Source organism: Dasypus novemcinctus, chromosome 9 (genome assembly GCF_030445035.2).
Source record: "Dasypus novemcinctus isolate mDasNov1 chromosome 9, mDasNov1.1.hap2, whole genome shotgun sequence".
NCBI classification, from domain to species: Eukaryota; Metazoa; Chordata; class Mammalia; order Cingulata; family Dasypodidae; genus Dasypus; species Dasypus novemcinctus.
The window spans coordinates 98,848,698-98,864,581 of NC_080681.1; the positions used below are offsets into that span (position 1 = coordinate 98,848,698).

Sequence of the window (15,884 nt, forward strand, 5' to 3'; positions counted from 1 at the left end):
CAGACCCAGAAATTGCTCTATGACATCTAGGCCCCTCCCCTTTTTTTCCTTAGAGTTCTTTATGATTGGAATCTAAATGAGAAAACTAAAATTTTTTATTTCTCTCCCCTCCCCCCCCAGTTGTCTGTTCTCTCTGTCCATTCACTGTGTGTTCTTCTGTGACCGCTTCTATCCTTATCAGTGGCACCAGGAATCTGTGTTTCTTTTTGTTGCATCATCTTGCTGCGTCAGCTCTCCGTGTGTGCGGCACCATTCTTGGGCAGGCTGTACTTTTCTTTCGCGCTGGGCAGTTCTCCTTACGGGGCGCACTCCTTGCGCATGGGGCTTGCCTCCACGGGGGACACCCCTGCGTGGCGGGAGACACCCCTGCATGGCAGGGCACTCCCTGCGTGCAGCAGCACTGCGCATGGGCCAGCTCCACACAGGTCAAGGAGGCCTGGGGTTTGAACTGCGGACCTCCCATGTGGTAGGCGGACACCCTATCCATTGGACCAAGTCTGCTTCCCTGACAGCTTTTTCTAGTTCTCCAGCCCTTACCTTCTTCCACACAGCAGGTGGGTTAGTAAGAGATGCAGGGTACAGAGGTTTCTGGAGCAGAAATCTCCACTTTTTGTCCCTTCGATTTTATTGTCTCAGAATGCTTGCAGCAGGTTTGGAAGTTAGACATTGGGGATACTGTTACCCTTTCATTACTGCCTGATGGATGGCCAAAGAACATGGCCAAAGATTTAGGCCATGTCTAGCCATAAAATATCTGGGAAAGGAGCTACCCCAGCCCCCTCCTGGGTAACAGTGGCTAACTCTATGGCTTCATCTTGGAACTTTTAATGCCTGTGGTTCTTTTACCTCTAGGCAGCAACATTATGAGGAAAGCATAACTCTTGGCTGTAGTAGAGGAAGAGTTCCGGTGAAAAGCAGGGAGGAAACTGTCCCTCTGTATATATTCATGCACACAGAACAGAGCTGTAGCAGTTTGATATAATTGATGAATTCCAAAAAGAAATATTGGATTATGTTTGTAATCTGATCTGTATCTGGACATGATTGAGTTATGATTAGGGCACCAAGGGGTGGGAACTCAGATAAAAGGCATGGCAAAGAACAGAGTGGGGGCTTTTAATGTTGGAGTTTTGATTTTGGAGTTTGATGGTAAAGACTTAAACTGGAGCCCTGAGAAGTCAGCACGCAGAGGAAAGAGAAGCCAGCCCCAGGAAGGAAGCTTGAAGCCAGAGAAAAGCGAGTCCCAGGAACGTAGGAACCTAGGAAGCCTGAACCCTCACAGACATCGGCAGCCATCTTGCTCCAAATAGACTTTGGTGAGGGAAGTAACTTATGCTTTATGGCCTGGTATCTGTAAGCTCCTACCCAGATAAATACCTTTATAAAAACCAACCAATTTCTGGTATTTTGCATCAGCACCCCTTGGCTGAAAGAGCCATGACCTTTCTGGCCTAAAGAGCCTTTGGCAGCAGCAGTACTTGTCCTATTGTCAGTGTCATCTTTTTAAGTGTCATTGGACTGTGAAAGCCACTTAATAACTTGACCTCATCTGAATAATCTGAGTTAATACTAGCTTCAAATTTGTGAGGATTAAACAAACATTTGTGAAGTATCTGCCTCAAGGCCTGGCACATAGTAAATCTCAGTGAATGCTTGTTACATGAATGAATCCATGACTCTGTGCTTCACGGCTCCACTGACCATTTCTAAAGGTCTGTGTGGAACAGCCCAAGGCACTGAGGTTTATGGTCTCTCCCATGGAGCTGGGAGCCTGACGCATGACCTAACCCTGCCATTCTTTTAACATGCGTTTAAGGAGTTTACATGGTATACTCCTCTCCCCCTTCCATGAAGGACTGTTGGTCCAGCTTCTGTGAGTGCTATTAGCAGGCAGGCAGGCTTCAGCAGTCAGTTGCCTCAGCTGCAGAGAGTCCCTGGCCCAAGGTCATGTCCATTTCCAGCACAGCTCACATCAGTGACTGTAGGAGTATAAGGCCTGATCATCTCAGCTCATTTTGGGACAACTCTGAAGGGCCCTTCTAGTTTCAGAGCTCCTTGTGGGATTGGCTGCAGCTGTCACTAGCCTGTATTGTAGCTCTCCTTCTTCATCTGCTCACTCCTTCCTTCCCCTCCCTTGCATAGATGTTAATCTCAAGGGCACTTCTTAATAAATGTCCTACATGCCAAACTGTCTCAGAGTCTGCTTCCTGGGAAATCCAACCTGCCTTGTAGTCCTGGTGGCCAAGCCAGGAAATGACCAAGCCCCTACTCTTAGTTTCTTTCCAGCTCTGGAGGCTTGATGCTGGCTCTTTAATGCCCACTAGAGGGCAGCATCATCCTAGCAACTTGCCCTGCAGAGGTTCAGAGCAGTGGGCATTAGGCCTTTGCCTTGCAGCCCCCACCACTTGTATTAGGCAGAATCACGTCCCTTAGTGTGTCCACTTTCCTGTCTAAGGGGAGAAAACGTTCTGAAACCATCTACCTCTTGGTTTTGCCAGGCTCCTCCCTGCTCCCCAGCAATGAAGGCCAATCAGTCTTTCTATTACTACCCCTGACCCCTCCCCAGCTGGACCACCTCCTTGCCCAGCATCTCCCACCTCTCAACATTACCACCCCCAATAGATTTGTTTTCTGTGTGACAAGGTAATTATGAGCTTGGGGCCAGGAGGCCCAGAGGCCAGTCTGAGGATGGCCACTTCAATCTGGCTCTCCCTGTTCTGTTAACATTATTGATTTTTAGTTTTATTTATTATTTTTGTGTGTGCGATCCAGTCCTGGTGAGATGAGGTACGGAGGCGTGAGGACAAGAGTGAATTTATTCTTGTCACAATTTAGCTTCTCAAAACCACCCACCCACCTGATACTGGTTTTTTTTTTTTATCTACTAGTCGTAATATTTTTGTTTGCCTGTCTTCATTCTACCCCTAGTCCCCAAAGTTCTCCCAAGATTCTTTTGGAAATTGGAAACAAAATGTGACCAGAGACATAGGGTCTGGGAAGAGGAGTGGTGACACAAGGATGGTACCTTATGTTAGCAGCCATTATCTGTTCCAGGAAGCAGACTCTGAGACAGTTTGGCATTGCCTTTTTACTGCATTCCCACTATCTGTTGATTATTTTTAGGCTAAACTCCCCAACTCCCTCCTTTCTCAGCCTTTCCCTCTTGGGGCAATCCTGAGACTGGCCATACTATGTGCGCCGCCCCCGCCCCCCCCATTTTCCCCCTGAGATGGCTCTGTAATTTTGTTTGCTCATTGTCTGTTCATGGTTTTTGTTTGTTTGTTTGTTTTTTAGGAGGCACCAGAAACTGAACCTGGGACCTCTCATATGGGAGGAGGGTACTCAGCTGCTTGAACCACATCCTCTCCCTGCTTTTTTTTTTTTTTTTGCTGGTTATCTGTTCGTTGTCTCTCTCATTTTTTCTTGTCTGCTTGTTGTTTTTGCTCGTTGTCTGTTTATCTTTAGGAAGCACTGGGAACAGAACCTGGGACCTCCTGTGTGGGAGTTAGGCGCTCAACTGCCCCAGCCACATCTGCTCCCCCCAACCTTTTTTCTTCTGTATCAGTTTTTCAGGCTGGGAAATGGATTTGAGAAAACTGACCAGGAATCTTTCAAAGAGAATGATGTTAAGACTGGGTACAGCTAATTCAAAGAGCCATGCCTGCCCGAACTTTAACTATGAAAAGCCTCCCATAATGTACTCTAGTTCCTTAAGGGAAGAGGAAAGGCAAGGGATAGCTTGAGGAGAGGAAGGCAATAAATAACGAGTGGGAGGGGTGCTCTGAACAGTGGTGATTTCCTGAGGAGTCAGCTGAGGCTGAGGGCGATTTGTGGGGCCACGTTCCCGGAGCCCATCTTCTCTGCGTGTGCCAGGAGAATGAATAAATCATTGTTTAGGGGTGGGATGCAGCTGCCGGGCTCCTCCCCTCGGCACATGCCCCGACTCCAGCTCCTCCATTGAGGACTGCTAGAGCAGAGCAGTTTATACACCCAGCTCCCCAAATCCTATTGAGGCCTCCCCCTCTGCACGAGCCACAGGCTCCAAGTCCATTCAGCCTGGCCCTTTGTGCTGGGGGTTAAGTGGTTACATGTGGGGGACACCCAGAAAGAACCTGTCAGGCCTTGAAAGACTGGGCTGATACTTTGCCCTCCTACTGAAATGATGAATGGGGTGGGTGGAGGAGAGGTGGGCGGCCTGAGGGTGGGGTTTGGGGAGAGGGGATGGGGATTATGGAGCCCACAGAGGCAGCTGCTAGGACGGGGGATGGAACAGGCACCCCTCCTTGTTTCTCCTTCCAGTCAGCTTCTCTCTCCCTCTGTTTTGGGCTCTGGGATGCCCAACCACCTCAAGATCTTGGATTTTGCTTTTCTGGTCTCTCAGTGGAAGGGTTGGGAGAAGGCATTTACCATGGGTTGCATTGGGAAGAAAGAGTCTCTCATTCTTCCAGCAGCTCTAAACACCGCTCGGTTTTTCTTTTTTTCCCTCATAAGGGGAGAATTTATTTTCTAGGCTCATTAGTGCAATGTATTTGAAACTTACCCCATTGAGCTTTAAAAGCTTCATCAGAGGCCCCTCAGGAACCATTTAGCATGGAGGGGCTCAGGGGAAGAGAGAAAATCTCAAACTGGGTGTCTTGCAAGGATTTTACTTAAGGGAAAAAAAAGTCTTTAAAAGAGGAAAGCTTTGAAATCTCTGATTTGACATGCCTCCCCCTCATTTAGCAGCTGTGAAAAACAGCCATATCAGGAGTGGGGCAATGGATCTGTCTTACCAAAGTGATCACACAGCCATTCCTTTGTGGGCTAAGTGGCACTTTACCTTTAAGAGGCTGTGGGGAAATAGATGAACAAAAGAACTAGGACACCAGCTTCCTAGGCCTTTCTTTCCTGAGATGAGACAATTCCCAGGAATAACATTCCTTCAATCTGCTCTTGTGTATCAAATGGCCTCCAGGGCTTGGAAGCCCAAGTAACAATGTTCACAACTATAAGGTATTTAACAATTTTCAAGGCATGTTATCTTCATTTAACCCAAAAGGGTTAAAATGACTCACCTAAATTCCCAAAGCCATGTGGGGAAGTTGACCGATGATATGAGCTCAGGAAAAGAGAAGAAATCAAGTAGGAATGTAGCTTATACTCCAGGACTAAATGTCTGTGCTTTGTTCTGATGTTGAACCCTGGCGGACTTCCTCAGTTACCTCCCTGCAGCCCACAGGATGAACCCCAAGTTCCTTGGAAACATGGTCTGGACCTTCCACAACTGGTTCAGCTTTGTCCTTCAACCTTGTCTCCTACCTTCATTTTCCCCCAAGCTCCAGCCATACTGGCCTAACTCGGTTTCCTAACCACATTACGAATATATGGTCCCCTCTGCCTTTTCCCGCTTTCTCCTGGTTAGTGTACCCATCCTTCAAGGCCTGGCTCAAATATCACCTCTGTGAAGCCTCTCTCTATCCTCCTTTGTGCTCATTACATTTGCCTCCTACTTCTATTAGAGGACTCATCACATTGCAAAATCCACTTGTTTCTGTGTCTATTACCCTTTCTAAACTGAAAGCTCCCCAATATCATGACCACTTCTGATTCTGCTCTGAAATCCCATGGCAATACCTGGTGTAAACTAATCACCAGCACAAAGTAAGCACTCTAACTGTGGGCTGAATGTGAATGAATGTATGGGAAGGGGCAAGGTCTTTGAGGTTGAAATACCTTGAGCCCACCCATCTCTTTCTTCCTGGGAGTATTAACATTGAGAAATTATCTACCTATTGAAGAACCCTTATGCCTGTCCTAGTTCCTGGAGTAGAAATTCCTCTCATTTTCCCTTGTCTCCTTGCCTGACACCCCAGCCCCCTGTGGCTTGATCTGGCTCCTCACTGCGAGCCGTTTTTGGTTCTGCTTGCCAAGAAGCCTATCCACTGCCCCCTGCTGGATGAGCTGGCCTGCTGCCGAGCCCCGTACAGGCAGGTACTGATCATCTCTGGTGATTTCTGTGGTCCTGCCAATGAAGTCTCTTGCATCTATGTGGATCTCCCAGGGTGACTTACTGCCTGACAGCCGGGCCTGGGGAAGCCTGTGGTGAATGAATAACAGACACTGATACCTCTACTTTTCTGTGGTCATGCAGACATGGATGCCTGCCTTCCTGGGGCTTTTTGTTCTCCCGAATCCCAGCTTTCTGAAAATTATGGAATGGCAGGACTGCGTTCCAGCACTTACTGATGAATTATATAGTTCTAGAGTATCCTATGCAACACTTCTCTTGACTAAGAAAAGAGAGAACACACAGTTCAGAGACCTTGGAATTCACTTCACTTATTGGGTATTATGTTATTTAGAAGGAGCTAAGTTTAGAAAACAATGGCATGACCAACTGATGGCTCAGTTCTAATGATAGTCAGGAGACAATATCATGCCAGATTGGGGTGCTACCCTGCAGAGTACATTATAAGCTTTAAATCAGCCAACATATGATCATTTGTCTCTTGTAGCCACAACACATACCAACAAGTAGAAGTGGAAGTGGCACCTCACGTGATTGCTCTTTTTTCAAACTTTTCTCTAGAGACTTGTCCAAACTGTAGTGTGGATTTCCCTAATACTAGACCATGTTCCTGGGTGGACTCCTGACCCCATCCTGAGCTCTTACCTAATATGAGGCAATACTGTCTAAACCACAGAATATACCATGTTCAGAAAAACTGCACAACTGCCTGACCTCCTTCTGTAAGTCCATTGCCAGACCCCCTGACTTTTTCCAGACCCCTCTCAGCAATTTTACAGGTCCTCTTTTCACTTCTAGACCGGGCCCTCTCGATAATTGTACAGCTCCCCATTTCTCTCCCCTTTGTGCCCTTAAACCCAACTACTTCCGTGCTAATCAGACTGCTGCTGGCTTCTCCCCTCCTGCAGCAGTTTGAATAAAGTCTATACTGCCACTTTAACTACTGTCCCGTGCTTTTCTTCAACACAAGAAAGGACTGTTTCCACCAGGCAACACAAAAATGATTCCACTGCATTTCAGGCATTTCAGGTCCTCAAAAATACTAGAAAAATAGAAGAAAAGAGATCACAGTATAGGCTGTACTAATTATGGCTATCAAGGGGAAATGGTGTTGCTACTAAATGAGGGCTGATAGGTGCCTGAGCAGAACTTAGGCTCCTTTCTGGGGCTGCCTTTAGGCAAGAAATTTATTTAAGAAGCCCCAAAACCAGTCCATGATTTTGGCTTTCTCATCAGGGTCAGCCATTACTTTTCTCCTTGATTGCAGCCTCTGTTCCCAGTCCCTTACATATTTTCCCCAAAGAGGGAGGATGGAGAATCAGTTCTCCAGTAAGGAGAAATTCTGAGAAGAATCCACTGCGGTTGGAACCCAGAACCGTATCCAGAACACCCCGCTCCTGCCCCTCGCAGGGGCAGAACTACAGAAGCGCACCGCGCAGGCGCCGTCCGGCTGGGCCCCAGCCCTGTCCCAAAGTGAATTTTCTTCTCTTAAAACGTAACTGTCGTCAGGTGACTTTAACCAAATAATCACAAAATAAACATACAATTTCAAATTGTGGTAAGAGCCATGAAGAAGAGGAACTCAGTGCTCTGAGATATCAAAGGGGACACAAATCTGGTCCAGATGGTTGAGGAGACCAGAAATATGAATGGGTCGAGAGGGGAAAGAGACTTGTAGGCAGAAGGAACAGTGTGTGCAAAAGCCCCTAGCAGAAAGGAGCGCGGGGTCCAACCGCAGAGAGGGAGGGCAAAAGACGCAGGCGGAGAGGCCGGCGGCCCGCGGAGCCCGGGGGCTGCTGCCTTGCGGCGCTTCCCCGCCCTGGGGAGCCACGGACCGGCCTAGGCAGGAGGGGTGGGTCGGGAGCAGACTCTCGTTTCGACAATGTCACTGTGCGCGGTGACGCGAACCGGTGTAGCCGTTAGGAGATCGACCCGACCTGGAGACGCCCAGGCCCGGCAGCGCAGGACCAGGGACTGCGGTTCCGCCTCCCTGGCGGCTCCGCGGCGAAGCGAACCGGCCCACGTGGGCCGGGCCGCCCCGCCCCGCCGCGCAGACGCCGCGCGGCTCCGCAGTGTCGCCTGGGGCTGGGCGCGCCGCCCGGAACCCCGCGCCCCGCGCCCCGGAGCCCCGCGCCCCGCGCCCCGGAGCCCCGCGCCCCGCAGCCCCGCGCCCCGCGCCCCGCGTCCCGGAGCCCCGCGCCCCGGCCCGCGTGGCGCCCAGGCCGGGAGACCCCACGCCCGGAGGGACAGGTTCCCGAACGGGCCTGGGGCGCAACCGGAGCCAGCAGCGCCGGGGCGGGAGCCTCTGGACAGTGAGTCGAGCGGGGCGGGGTGGGGGGGGGCGTGTAGAGCGCGGTTGCGGCCCAGCAGCCCGAGGAGAGGGAGCTGCAGCCTGCGCACAGCTGCCTCCTCTGGGGAGATTAGGGCAGGGTGTTCTCTATCCTGTCCCTTGGGGATAGCCTCCCTTTCCTGAGGCTTGGCTGGAGGGGAGGCCTCCTGCCCCACAACATCCTTACAAAGCTCCCCCCATCCCCGGGCAGATTGCGGCTTAGTTAGGGAGAGGCCTGGTCCTGGGGTGTCTGGGCTCCCATTTTACCATCTCTGATCATTCGTGATCCTTAGCGCGCCTTCCCTGCCCCATCCTAGCTTCTTCATGGCCACACCCAAGCCTAGGAAAAAGAAAATTTTGGACAGGGCAAGAGGACCAGGCACCTTCCAGCAAGCCTTGCCTAAAGGGATGGAGGGTGGGGGATGAGGAGGGGATGCAGGTTACTTGCATCCCCAAGGGACCATCCCCCAAGACTTCAGGGTGCTGCTGGCTGTGGGGAAGGGACCCTGCCTATAGTCCCTCATCTGCAGAGTATCCCTCACTTGTACAGAACCTCAATTTTTCTAATCCCAATAATGTATGGTCAGAAGAAACCTTGTCCGCTTAAACTGTAATTTGGGTAACAGCTAGTTATTGGGGAGGGAAGAGGGATGTGGCAAGCCCATCCTCCAGGACATCTAGATAGAGCAAGCCAGGGGCAGGGACACAAGGTTGAAGACAAGTTCCTGGGGCACTAGAAGGGAAGAGGGTGTACTCAGGGGAGGTGGAGGAGGAAACTGAACTCAGCTCTTCAACCCTCAGCAGGCAGCATTAGTCTCTTGTTATCGTCTTCCTGAGCATGGGAGTCCCAGGATAGTTCCTGCACCTCCGTTCACTCCCTCAGCAAGTATGGACTGATACTTGCTGAGTGCCAGGCTCCGTGCTGGGACCTGGGGATGTGATGGAGGATATCGAGGAGCAACCAGTGTAGTTGGGGAGCCAGATTTACAAGGTACTATTACAAGATGGTTAAAAAAACAGTAAATAGATATTTATTGATCATCAACTATGTGCCCACAACCAAAAGCAAACGTGGGTAATTCAGTGGGGACCCAGGGCAGTAAGGATCCAGAGGAAGGCATAATTAACTGTTTGTATGCATCATGGAAGTAGGGGAGCATCAGGGGAGGATTCAGAGAGGTGGGGATATTAGGACTAAGTTTTGAAGTAGGTGAAGGACTTTGCTGGTTGAGAAGGGAGGGGCTGAGAGGGAAGAGGAGAAGGAAGGTGTTGAAGAGAACTGCATGAAAGAGTAATGGTGTGTTCTGAGATCTCTGAGCAGTTTTGTGTGGTGGGAGGGCCAGAGAGGCAAAAGGCAAGTCTGGAGAGGGTGAGCAGAGGCTGGAGCAAGCAGGCCTTCTAGGCCATGTAGAGGTTTTGCACGAGTTTAGTGAGGGCACCTGAGCTGTGATGAATCAAGTTTTTATTTCTCAGTGGAGGCAGGGAGACCAGTGAGAAGTCTGCAGCAGTAATCCAAGTAAGAAATGGCCTGAATCAAGTGAAACTCAGAGGAGACACACACAGGTTTATAAAGAATCACCAGAATTTTGTGGCCAATTAGATGAGGACAGAGGGAGAGTGAGGAGTCTGGGTTGCTCCCAGGTTTCTGGCGGGGGGTGACTGAATGGATAGTGGGACCATTTTGCCGAGGGCACTGAAAAGGGGCAGTTGGTTTGGATGCATAGAATTTGAAGAGCCTGCAGGACATCTAGGTGAAGGGGTGTCTTTGGCAGTGAGAGCAATTGAATCTGGGCTGGTGACAGATCTGGGAGTCATCAACATATGGATAGTTTGAAGCTACAACAGAGGATGAGGTCATCTGGGGAGAATACTTAGAAGAGAAGGAAAACTGCCTCAGATGGCTGAGGACACCAGCATTTAAGGGATGGGCCAAGGGAAAACCCTGTACAGGAGACTGAGAAGGAATACTCAGAGAGGAAGAGGAATACCATGAAGGGGGATGTTAGCAAAGTCAGAGGAGAGGGATGGAAAAGGAGTAGCCAGCCTCATGCTTGCTGCCTTGTCCCTGCAGCTACCTTAGCATGACTTTAGGCATCCCACCCTGTCCTACTGTGACTCATTCTTCTGCTTCCCCCTTACAGACCAGATGTTCGCCATCCAGCTGGGGCTAGCTGAGGGGGGCCAGTTCCCGGGGGGCCTACCTCCTGGGGTCTGTCAGCCCGACTTCCAACCAGACAGCAACTCCAACTTCATGACTAGTGTTACGGATGCCAATGAAAATTGGCATGGGATGCCCAGCAAAGTGGAACCCATCCTGATGGGAAGTTCCCCTGAGTCGCCCTCTGATGACAAGTTCTTCCAAGACCCTGAACGCCCTGAGAGGGAAGTCCGCAGCCCTCCAGAGGGGGCAGAGATCCCCAGGGCTGAGCTTGAGAAGATGGGTGGTATCAGCACAGTCTGCTCCCCACTGGAAGACAATGGCTATGCCAGCAGTTCCCTGAGTATTGACAGCCCTAGCAACAGCCCTGAGCTGGCCTGTGGGACTTCTCAAGGCGCTGGCCCTCCAGATCTTCTTCTGCCCTCAGTGGCCCATGCAGTGCAGCAGCTACAGGCCCAGGAGCGCTACAAAGAGCAGGAGAAGGAGAAGCACCATGTGCATTTGGTGATGTACCGTCGCCTGGCCCTGCTCCAGTGGATCCGGGGCCTGCAGCACCAACTGGTTGACCAGCAGGCCCGTCTACAAGAGAGCTTTGACACCATCCTGGACAACCGAAAAGAGCTTATCCGTTGTTTCCAGCAGGGGGCAGCACCATCCCGACCCCAAAACCAGGACTAAGGGTATGTTCCCACAGGTGTGCAAGGGTGTATATGTATATTTGCAGGCATATGTGTGTAGTTATGCACAAGTAAGAGAGTGTGTATATGCCATCACATTGGGCAAATATGCAGGTGTATGTGGGCATGTGTGAATAAGCACCTTGTGTATGAAGTATGCTGTGGATACACATGTATGTGCACAAGCTAGCTTATGTGTAGACCTATGTGTGAGTGTGCAAGAGTGAACATATGTGTATGCAAAGCAAGTATGTAGCAGTGAGTAAATGTGTATGTAAATGCACGGACAGGTACCCCATCAGTGTGTGTAAACATGGGTATAAGTGAGGACATAGATGTAAAATGTTTGTGTACATATGAGTGAGTTTGAGTGTGCAGGCTTGTTTTGGGTGTACACGAGCAGGGGTGCATGTGTGCAGGTGCAGGCATGGGAAAGCATATGCTAGGAGTATGTGTACTTGCAGGCAGACATGGGAGCAGGTGTGTGTGCGAGTATATATTCATTTGCATTTGTGGGACATCTGTCTGCACCCTGTTACCCAAGGCCCACCCCAGCTTTTTTTCTTCACAGGGTTCCACTCTTTCCTGAAGAGAGATGGCTAGCCTGCTGTCATTTATCTGAAGGTTATGGCTGATCCATTCTCCTTCTCCCTTCTCCTCACCCATCCCAGACCTTGCTCTGCTGTTGCGTGGTGGGTTTGTGTAAGAGGTTTGATGCCTGCTTTGGTCTGCCTTGGTAATTTGGCTGTGGTCGTATCAGGGCAGTTGGCAGAAAAGTGGCATCAGGAGGAGGAACAGGAGATAGTGATGGAGACCATGGCAGTGGTAGTGGGGATCAGAGGAGAAAGGGGCTGTCCCCCTCAAGCCCTGCCTTTGGACACATGGGGGTGGGAGAGAATGCCAATGCAGAACCATATGAAGACTAGGAGAATGGGGATTGTAAAATATCAGTCCCCATACAAACCAGACCTCTCCACTGGGAAAGGAGCTGTTGAAAACCATATTTGATATAAGCTTCTGATGAAAAGGAATGTGTGTTTAAAGCTTGCAAGTAATGGACAACCAAAGGTGTTAGGAAAAATCTTTCTTCTCTCTGTGTGCCTCTGCCTCTTTGTGCTTTTATGGCTTTAGCAAAATTAACTGTTGAATTGGTTTGGTCCATTTCCTTGAAATCATACTGTCCCAGCCAAGAAGAACCAGAGCTCAGCTTTCCAGGGTGGCAGGAGGGAGTGTCAGGAAAGCCTGAGGAAGCTCTTAGGATACTGGGTCATACCTCCTTCCATCACTGCATGGTCCTTTAAATGATGGTTGATGGTCTCCCGCAGAAGCTCCATGAGATGGAGAGTGGGTGAGTCCTGGGGAGAACCAAGGGTGAAAGTAGCCAGGCTGTCTCTTTCACTTCTGGGAGCCAAGAAGATGCAAGATCGTGGTGGGTGAGCAGTGACCCTCAGTCTCTCCACCTGAAAAATGTGGGGCTGCTTCCAGTCTATCTCTAAGGAGTTCCATCCCCGAGAGGTGGGCGAAAGCTATATGGAGAGGCATGAAGCATGGGCTGTGGGGACTTTGTGTCTGTGCCTCTCGCATGTCGAGTGTGAACCTCGCCTATGAACCAACCCCAGGTGAATAAATTGGGCCAGAGAAATGAATTTCATGAGTATGTGTTTCTTGTTCTACCTGTTGTCCGGTCACCACTTTTCTACTTTACCTTCTAAGCGCCCCTTTTGAGGAGGGTCCTGGGCTGGGGAGTGAGGGTCGGGGATGGGGGAAGACACTGGGAGGAAGGGATTTGGACTCCTTTGCCTGGCAGTCTGATGGGGTTGGAGAGATTGGTTTTCAGGAACTTCCCAGTCTGATAGGGAAGACAAGGCCACCGCCCTGAGAACCTCCTATGGGATGGAGAGTCCTGGTGGTCACTGAGGAAGAGTCCCTGTACCAGCAGTTACCAGGACATTAATAATTCTTGCCATCGTTACATGTGACACTCAAACAGAATAATATTGAACCAATTTTAACAAAGTCCACTAATTAAGCGATGTTCTGGCAGAGAGCTATGGTTAAATTTAAATCACTTTATCCAAGGAGATTTCTAACAGTGAGGCAACACCAAGCCCTCAGAACACAAGATGGTGAATTTTCAGCAGGGAACTTTTTCCTGAATGTGTGAAGGCTGTTGTGCCCACAGCCAGTGGTTAAAAGCACAGCAAAGACCCTGAAACAAGACCCTTGAATTTGTGTCTTGGCTCCATGGGTTTCTCTCTCTATGGCCTTGGGCAAATTAATTTCTCTGTGCCTCAGTTTCCTCATCTTAAAATGGAAACAATAGTAGCACCTACCTCATAGGGTTGTTCTCAGGATTAAGTAAAATATATCCATATGTAAATAGTTAGAACTGTACCTGACACATTGTAAACTAGGTTAATGCGAGTTATTATAAATAGTACTTGTGTGATGTACAGTTAATTTTTTTTTAGATTTATTAATTTCTCTCCCCTCCCCCCTGTTGTCTGCTCTCTGTGTCCATTTGCTGTGTGTTCTGTGTCCACTTGCATTATCCAGCGGCACTAGGAAACTGCATCTCTTTTTTGTTGCTTCATCTTGCTGCGTCAGCTCTCCATGTGTGCTGCCACTCCTGGGTGGGCTGTGCTTTTTTCACGCAGGGCAGCTCTCCTTGTGGGGCGCACTCCTTGCACATGGGACACCTCTATGTGGGGGCGCCCTGTATGGCACGGCACTCCTTGTGCGCGGCAGCACTGCACATGGGCCAGCTTACCACATGGGTCAGGAGGCCCTGGAGATTGAACCCTGGACCCTCCATATGGTAGACGGATGCTCTATCAATTGAGCCACGTTTGCTTCCTTACAATGAACTTTTACATAGAAAAATGTATCAAATTTTTCCTTAAGGAATTTTTTTGTGTCTTCTTTTTTTTCCTTAAGGAATTCAGACCTAAAACTTGAAAGACATCTTAAGAGTTTTGTAAAAACAAAAGCTGCCTAATATTCCTTTCAATAATGAGCTCTCTGAGTTGAGAAATAAACGAAGGCCAGAGGAAGGGAACTGTGTTGTGCCTCGTAGATTTATGGGAGCCCCTCCAGGCATTGAGGACCTAGGGAACAGGCCCAGCCCCTGGGTTGGGAGAGGAGACTGGCAAGAGCAGGGAGTCAGAGCCACAGCCAGACCAGCAGTTTAGAGCAGGGAAATGGAGGTGGGAGCCCAGTGAATGAGCTAGCCCAGCCACGGACTCCACTTCCCCCACCAGGTATGCTGGCCATCAGGTCTGATGGTGGGAAGGGATGAGGCTGCTTCTGCACCTGCGGTGTGGGACAGAGACCTGGTCCAGGGACTGTCTAGATAGCCTGGGTTTCTTCACCCTGGGAAGTGAGAAAATGAACCTGAAGATGCTTTGAATGCATTAAGAAGAATGAGCACCTCCTCTGCACAGCCCCATGCTCCATGAGGAGGGTCAATCCAGGGCCAGGGGAGCCAACTCTGTCCCCAAACAGCTCTTGTCTGTGCAGGTTGATGGGACTTGTATCCAAAAGACAAAGTACAAACCTCTCCGAGCTCAAGAGGGGAGGAGCCAGAACTGACTCTGCAGGAGCCAGCCTTCGGCTTGTAAACCCAGGAGGTGGTTTTAAAATCATTGCGGTGGGAGTTTCTTAATCCCTGGGACCATGAGGATTCAGGTACTAAAAAGGGTTGGGCCAATCAGTCACCTCCCTCTCTCAGGGCTCTGTAGTGGTTATCTGTAAGGATTCTAAACACCCGCACCCCCACCCTGTGTTTCCTACAAGCCTCACCCAAAACCCACTGTTAGTGCCTCCTAATCCCAGCATGAGCAGGGAACAAGAGGGAGTGAGATGTGCCAGGGCCGGTTCAGGAAGGCTTCCTGGAGGAGGAGGAGGAGCCTAGAGTAGAAATTGAGGCAACAGAGGCTAGTGGTTTCTAGTATAGACTGAACCCAGATATACTGGATCCTGCACTTACTAGCTGTGCCTCACTTTTCTTAACTGTAAAATAGGGGCAATAGTAATACCTCTCTCATAGGGCTATATGAGGGTTAAATGAGTTAAAATATGTGGAGGGCTTAGTCGTGAGCCTGGCCCCTAGGAAGTAGCCAGCTGTTATCTAACTAGGAGAGGTTGGGGCGGCCACCAGAGGAAGGTGATGGATGGGTGTGAGGAGAGACCAAGGCTCACGGGTGCTGTATATGAAGAAGCACTGCCAAAGGGCCTGGGGTCCCAGAACTATTTACTGGATGCTGGTAGTGAGAAGAGGAGCGTGAGATAGCGATGGTCTGGGATCTGAACCAGGACTGGAGTCCACACTTGTATATATGCCCACACCCACCAGGCACCCACAGAAGACACAAGTACAGCAGACCACGCGCCAGTGCATATACACACATGCACAATCCCCCATACTCACAAATGCACATTCCTGGAAGGCAGCTGACATGCATGTTCTGTCCTCCACCTGGCCTGGGAGGTTCCCACACCCCAGCGGCCCCCTCTGACCTCCAGGCCTGCTGCTGTTTGGGAAGTGTGCCCCAACCTCTTCTCCAGGCCCAGAGCCTTCTCTAGCCAAACTTTGAATCCCTGCACAGATCCTCTTCCACACCCCGCTTCCCAAACTCGCTGGCTCAGAACCTGTCAATGACCTGCTGGCACCATTCCCAATTATCACCAGTAGATTTGAGAAAAGATTCATCT

At 50.0% G+C, this 15,884-nt stretch overlaps 1 protein-coding gene across 2 annotated transcripts; it reads left to right on the forward strand.

Annotated features, from left to right (window-relative positions):
* The first annotated feature begins 8,089 nt into the window (after nt 1–8,089).
* On the forward strand, nt 8,090–12,817 carry C9H1orf216 (chromosome 9 C1orf216 homolog). 2 transcript variants are annotated; one of them, XM_058303899.2, is made up of 4 exons: nt 8,090–8,319; nt 9,138–9,327; nt 10,478–11,174; nt 11,743–12,817. In XM_058303899.2, the coding sequence occupies exon 3, from the start codon at nt 10,483–10,485 to the stop codon at nt 11,170–11,172; it is 690 nt and encodes a 229-aa protein (XP_058159882.1). In that variant the 5' UTR covers nt 8,090–8,319; nt 9,138–9,327; nt 10,478–10,482; the 3' UTR covers nt 11,173–11,174; nt 11,743–12,817. The 2 variants fall into 2 exon arrangements, with proteins under 2 accessions (XP_058159882.1, XP_058159881.1); XM_058303898.2 differs by lacking the exon at nt 9,138–9,327.
* The last annotated feature ends 3,067 nt before the right edge of the window (nt 12,818–15,884 follow it).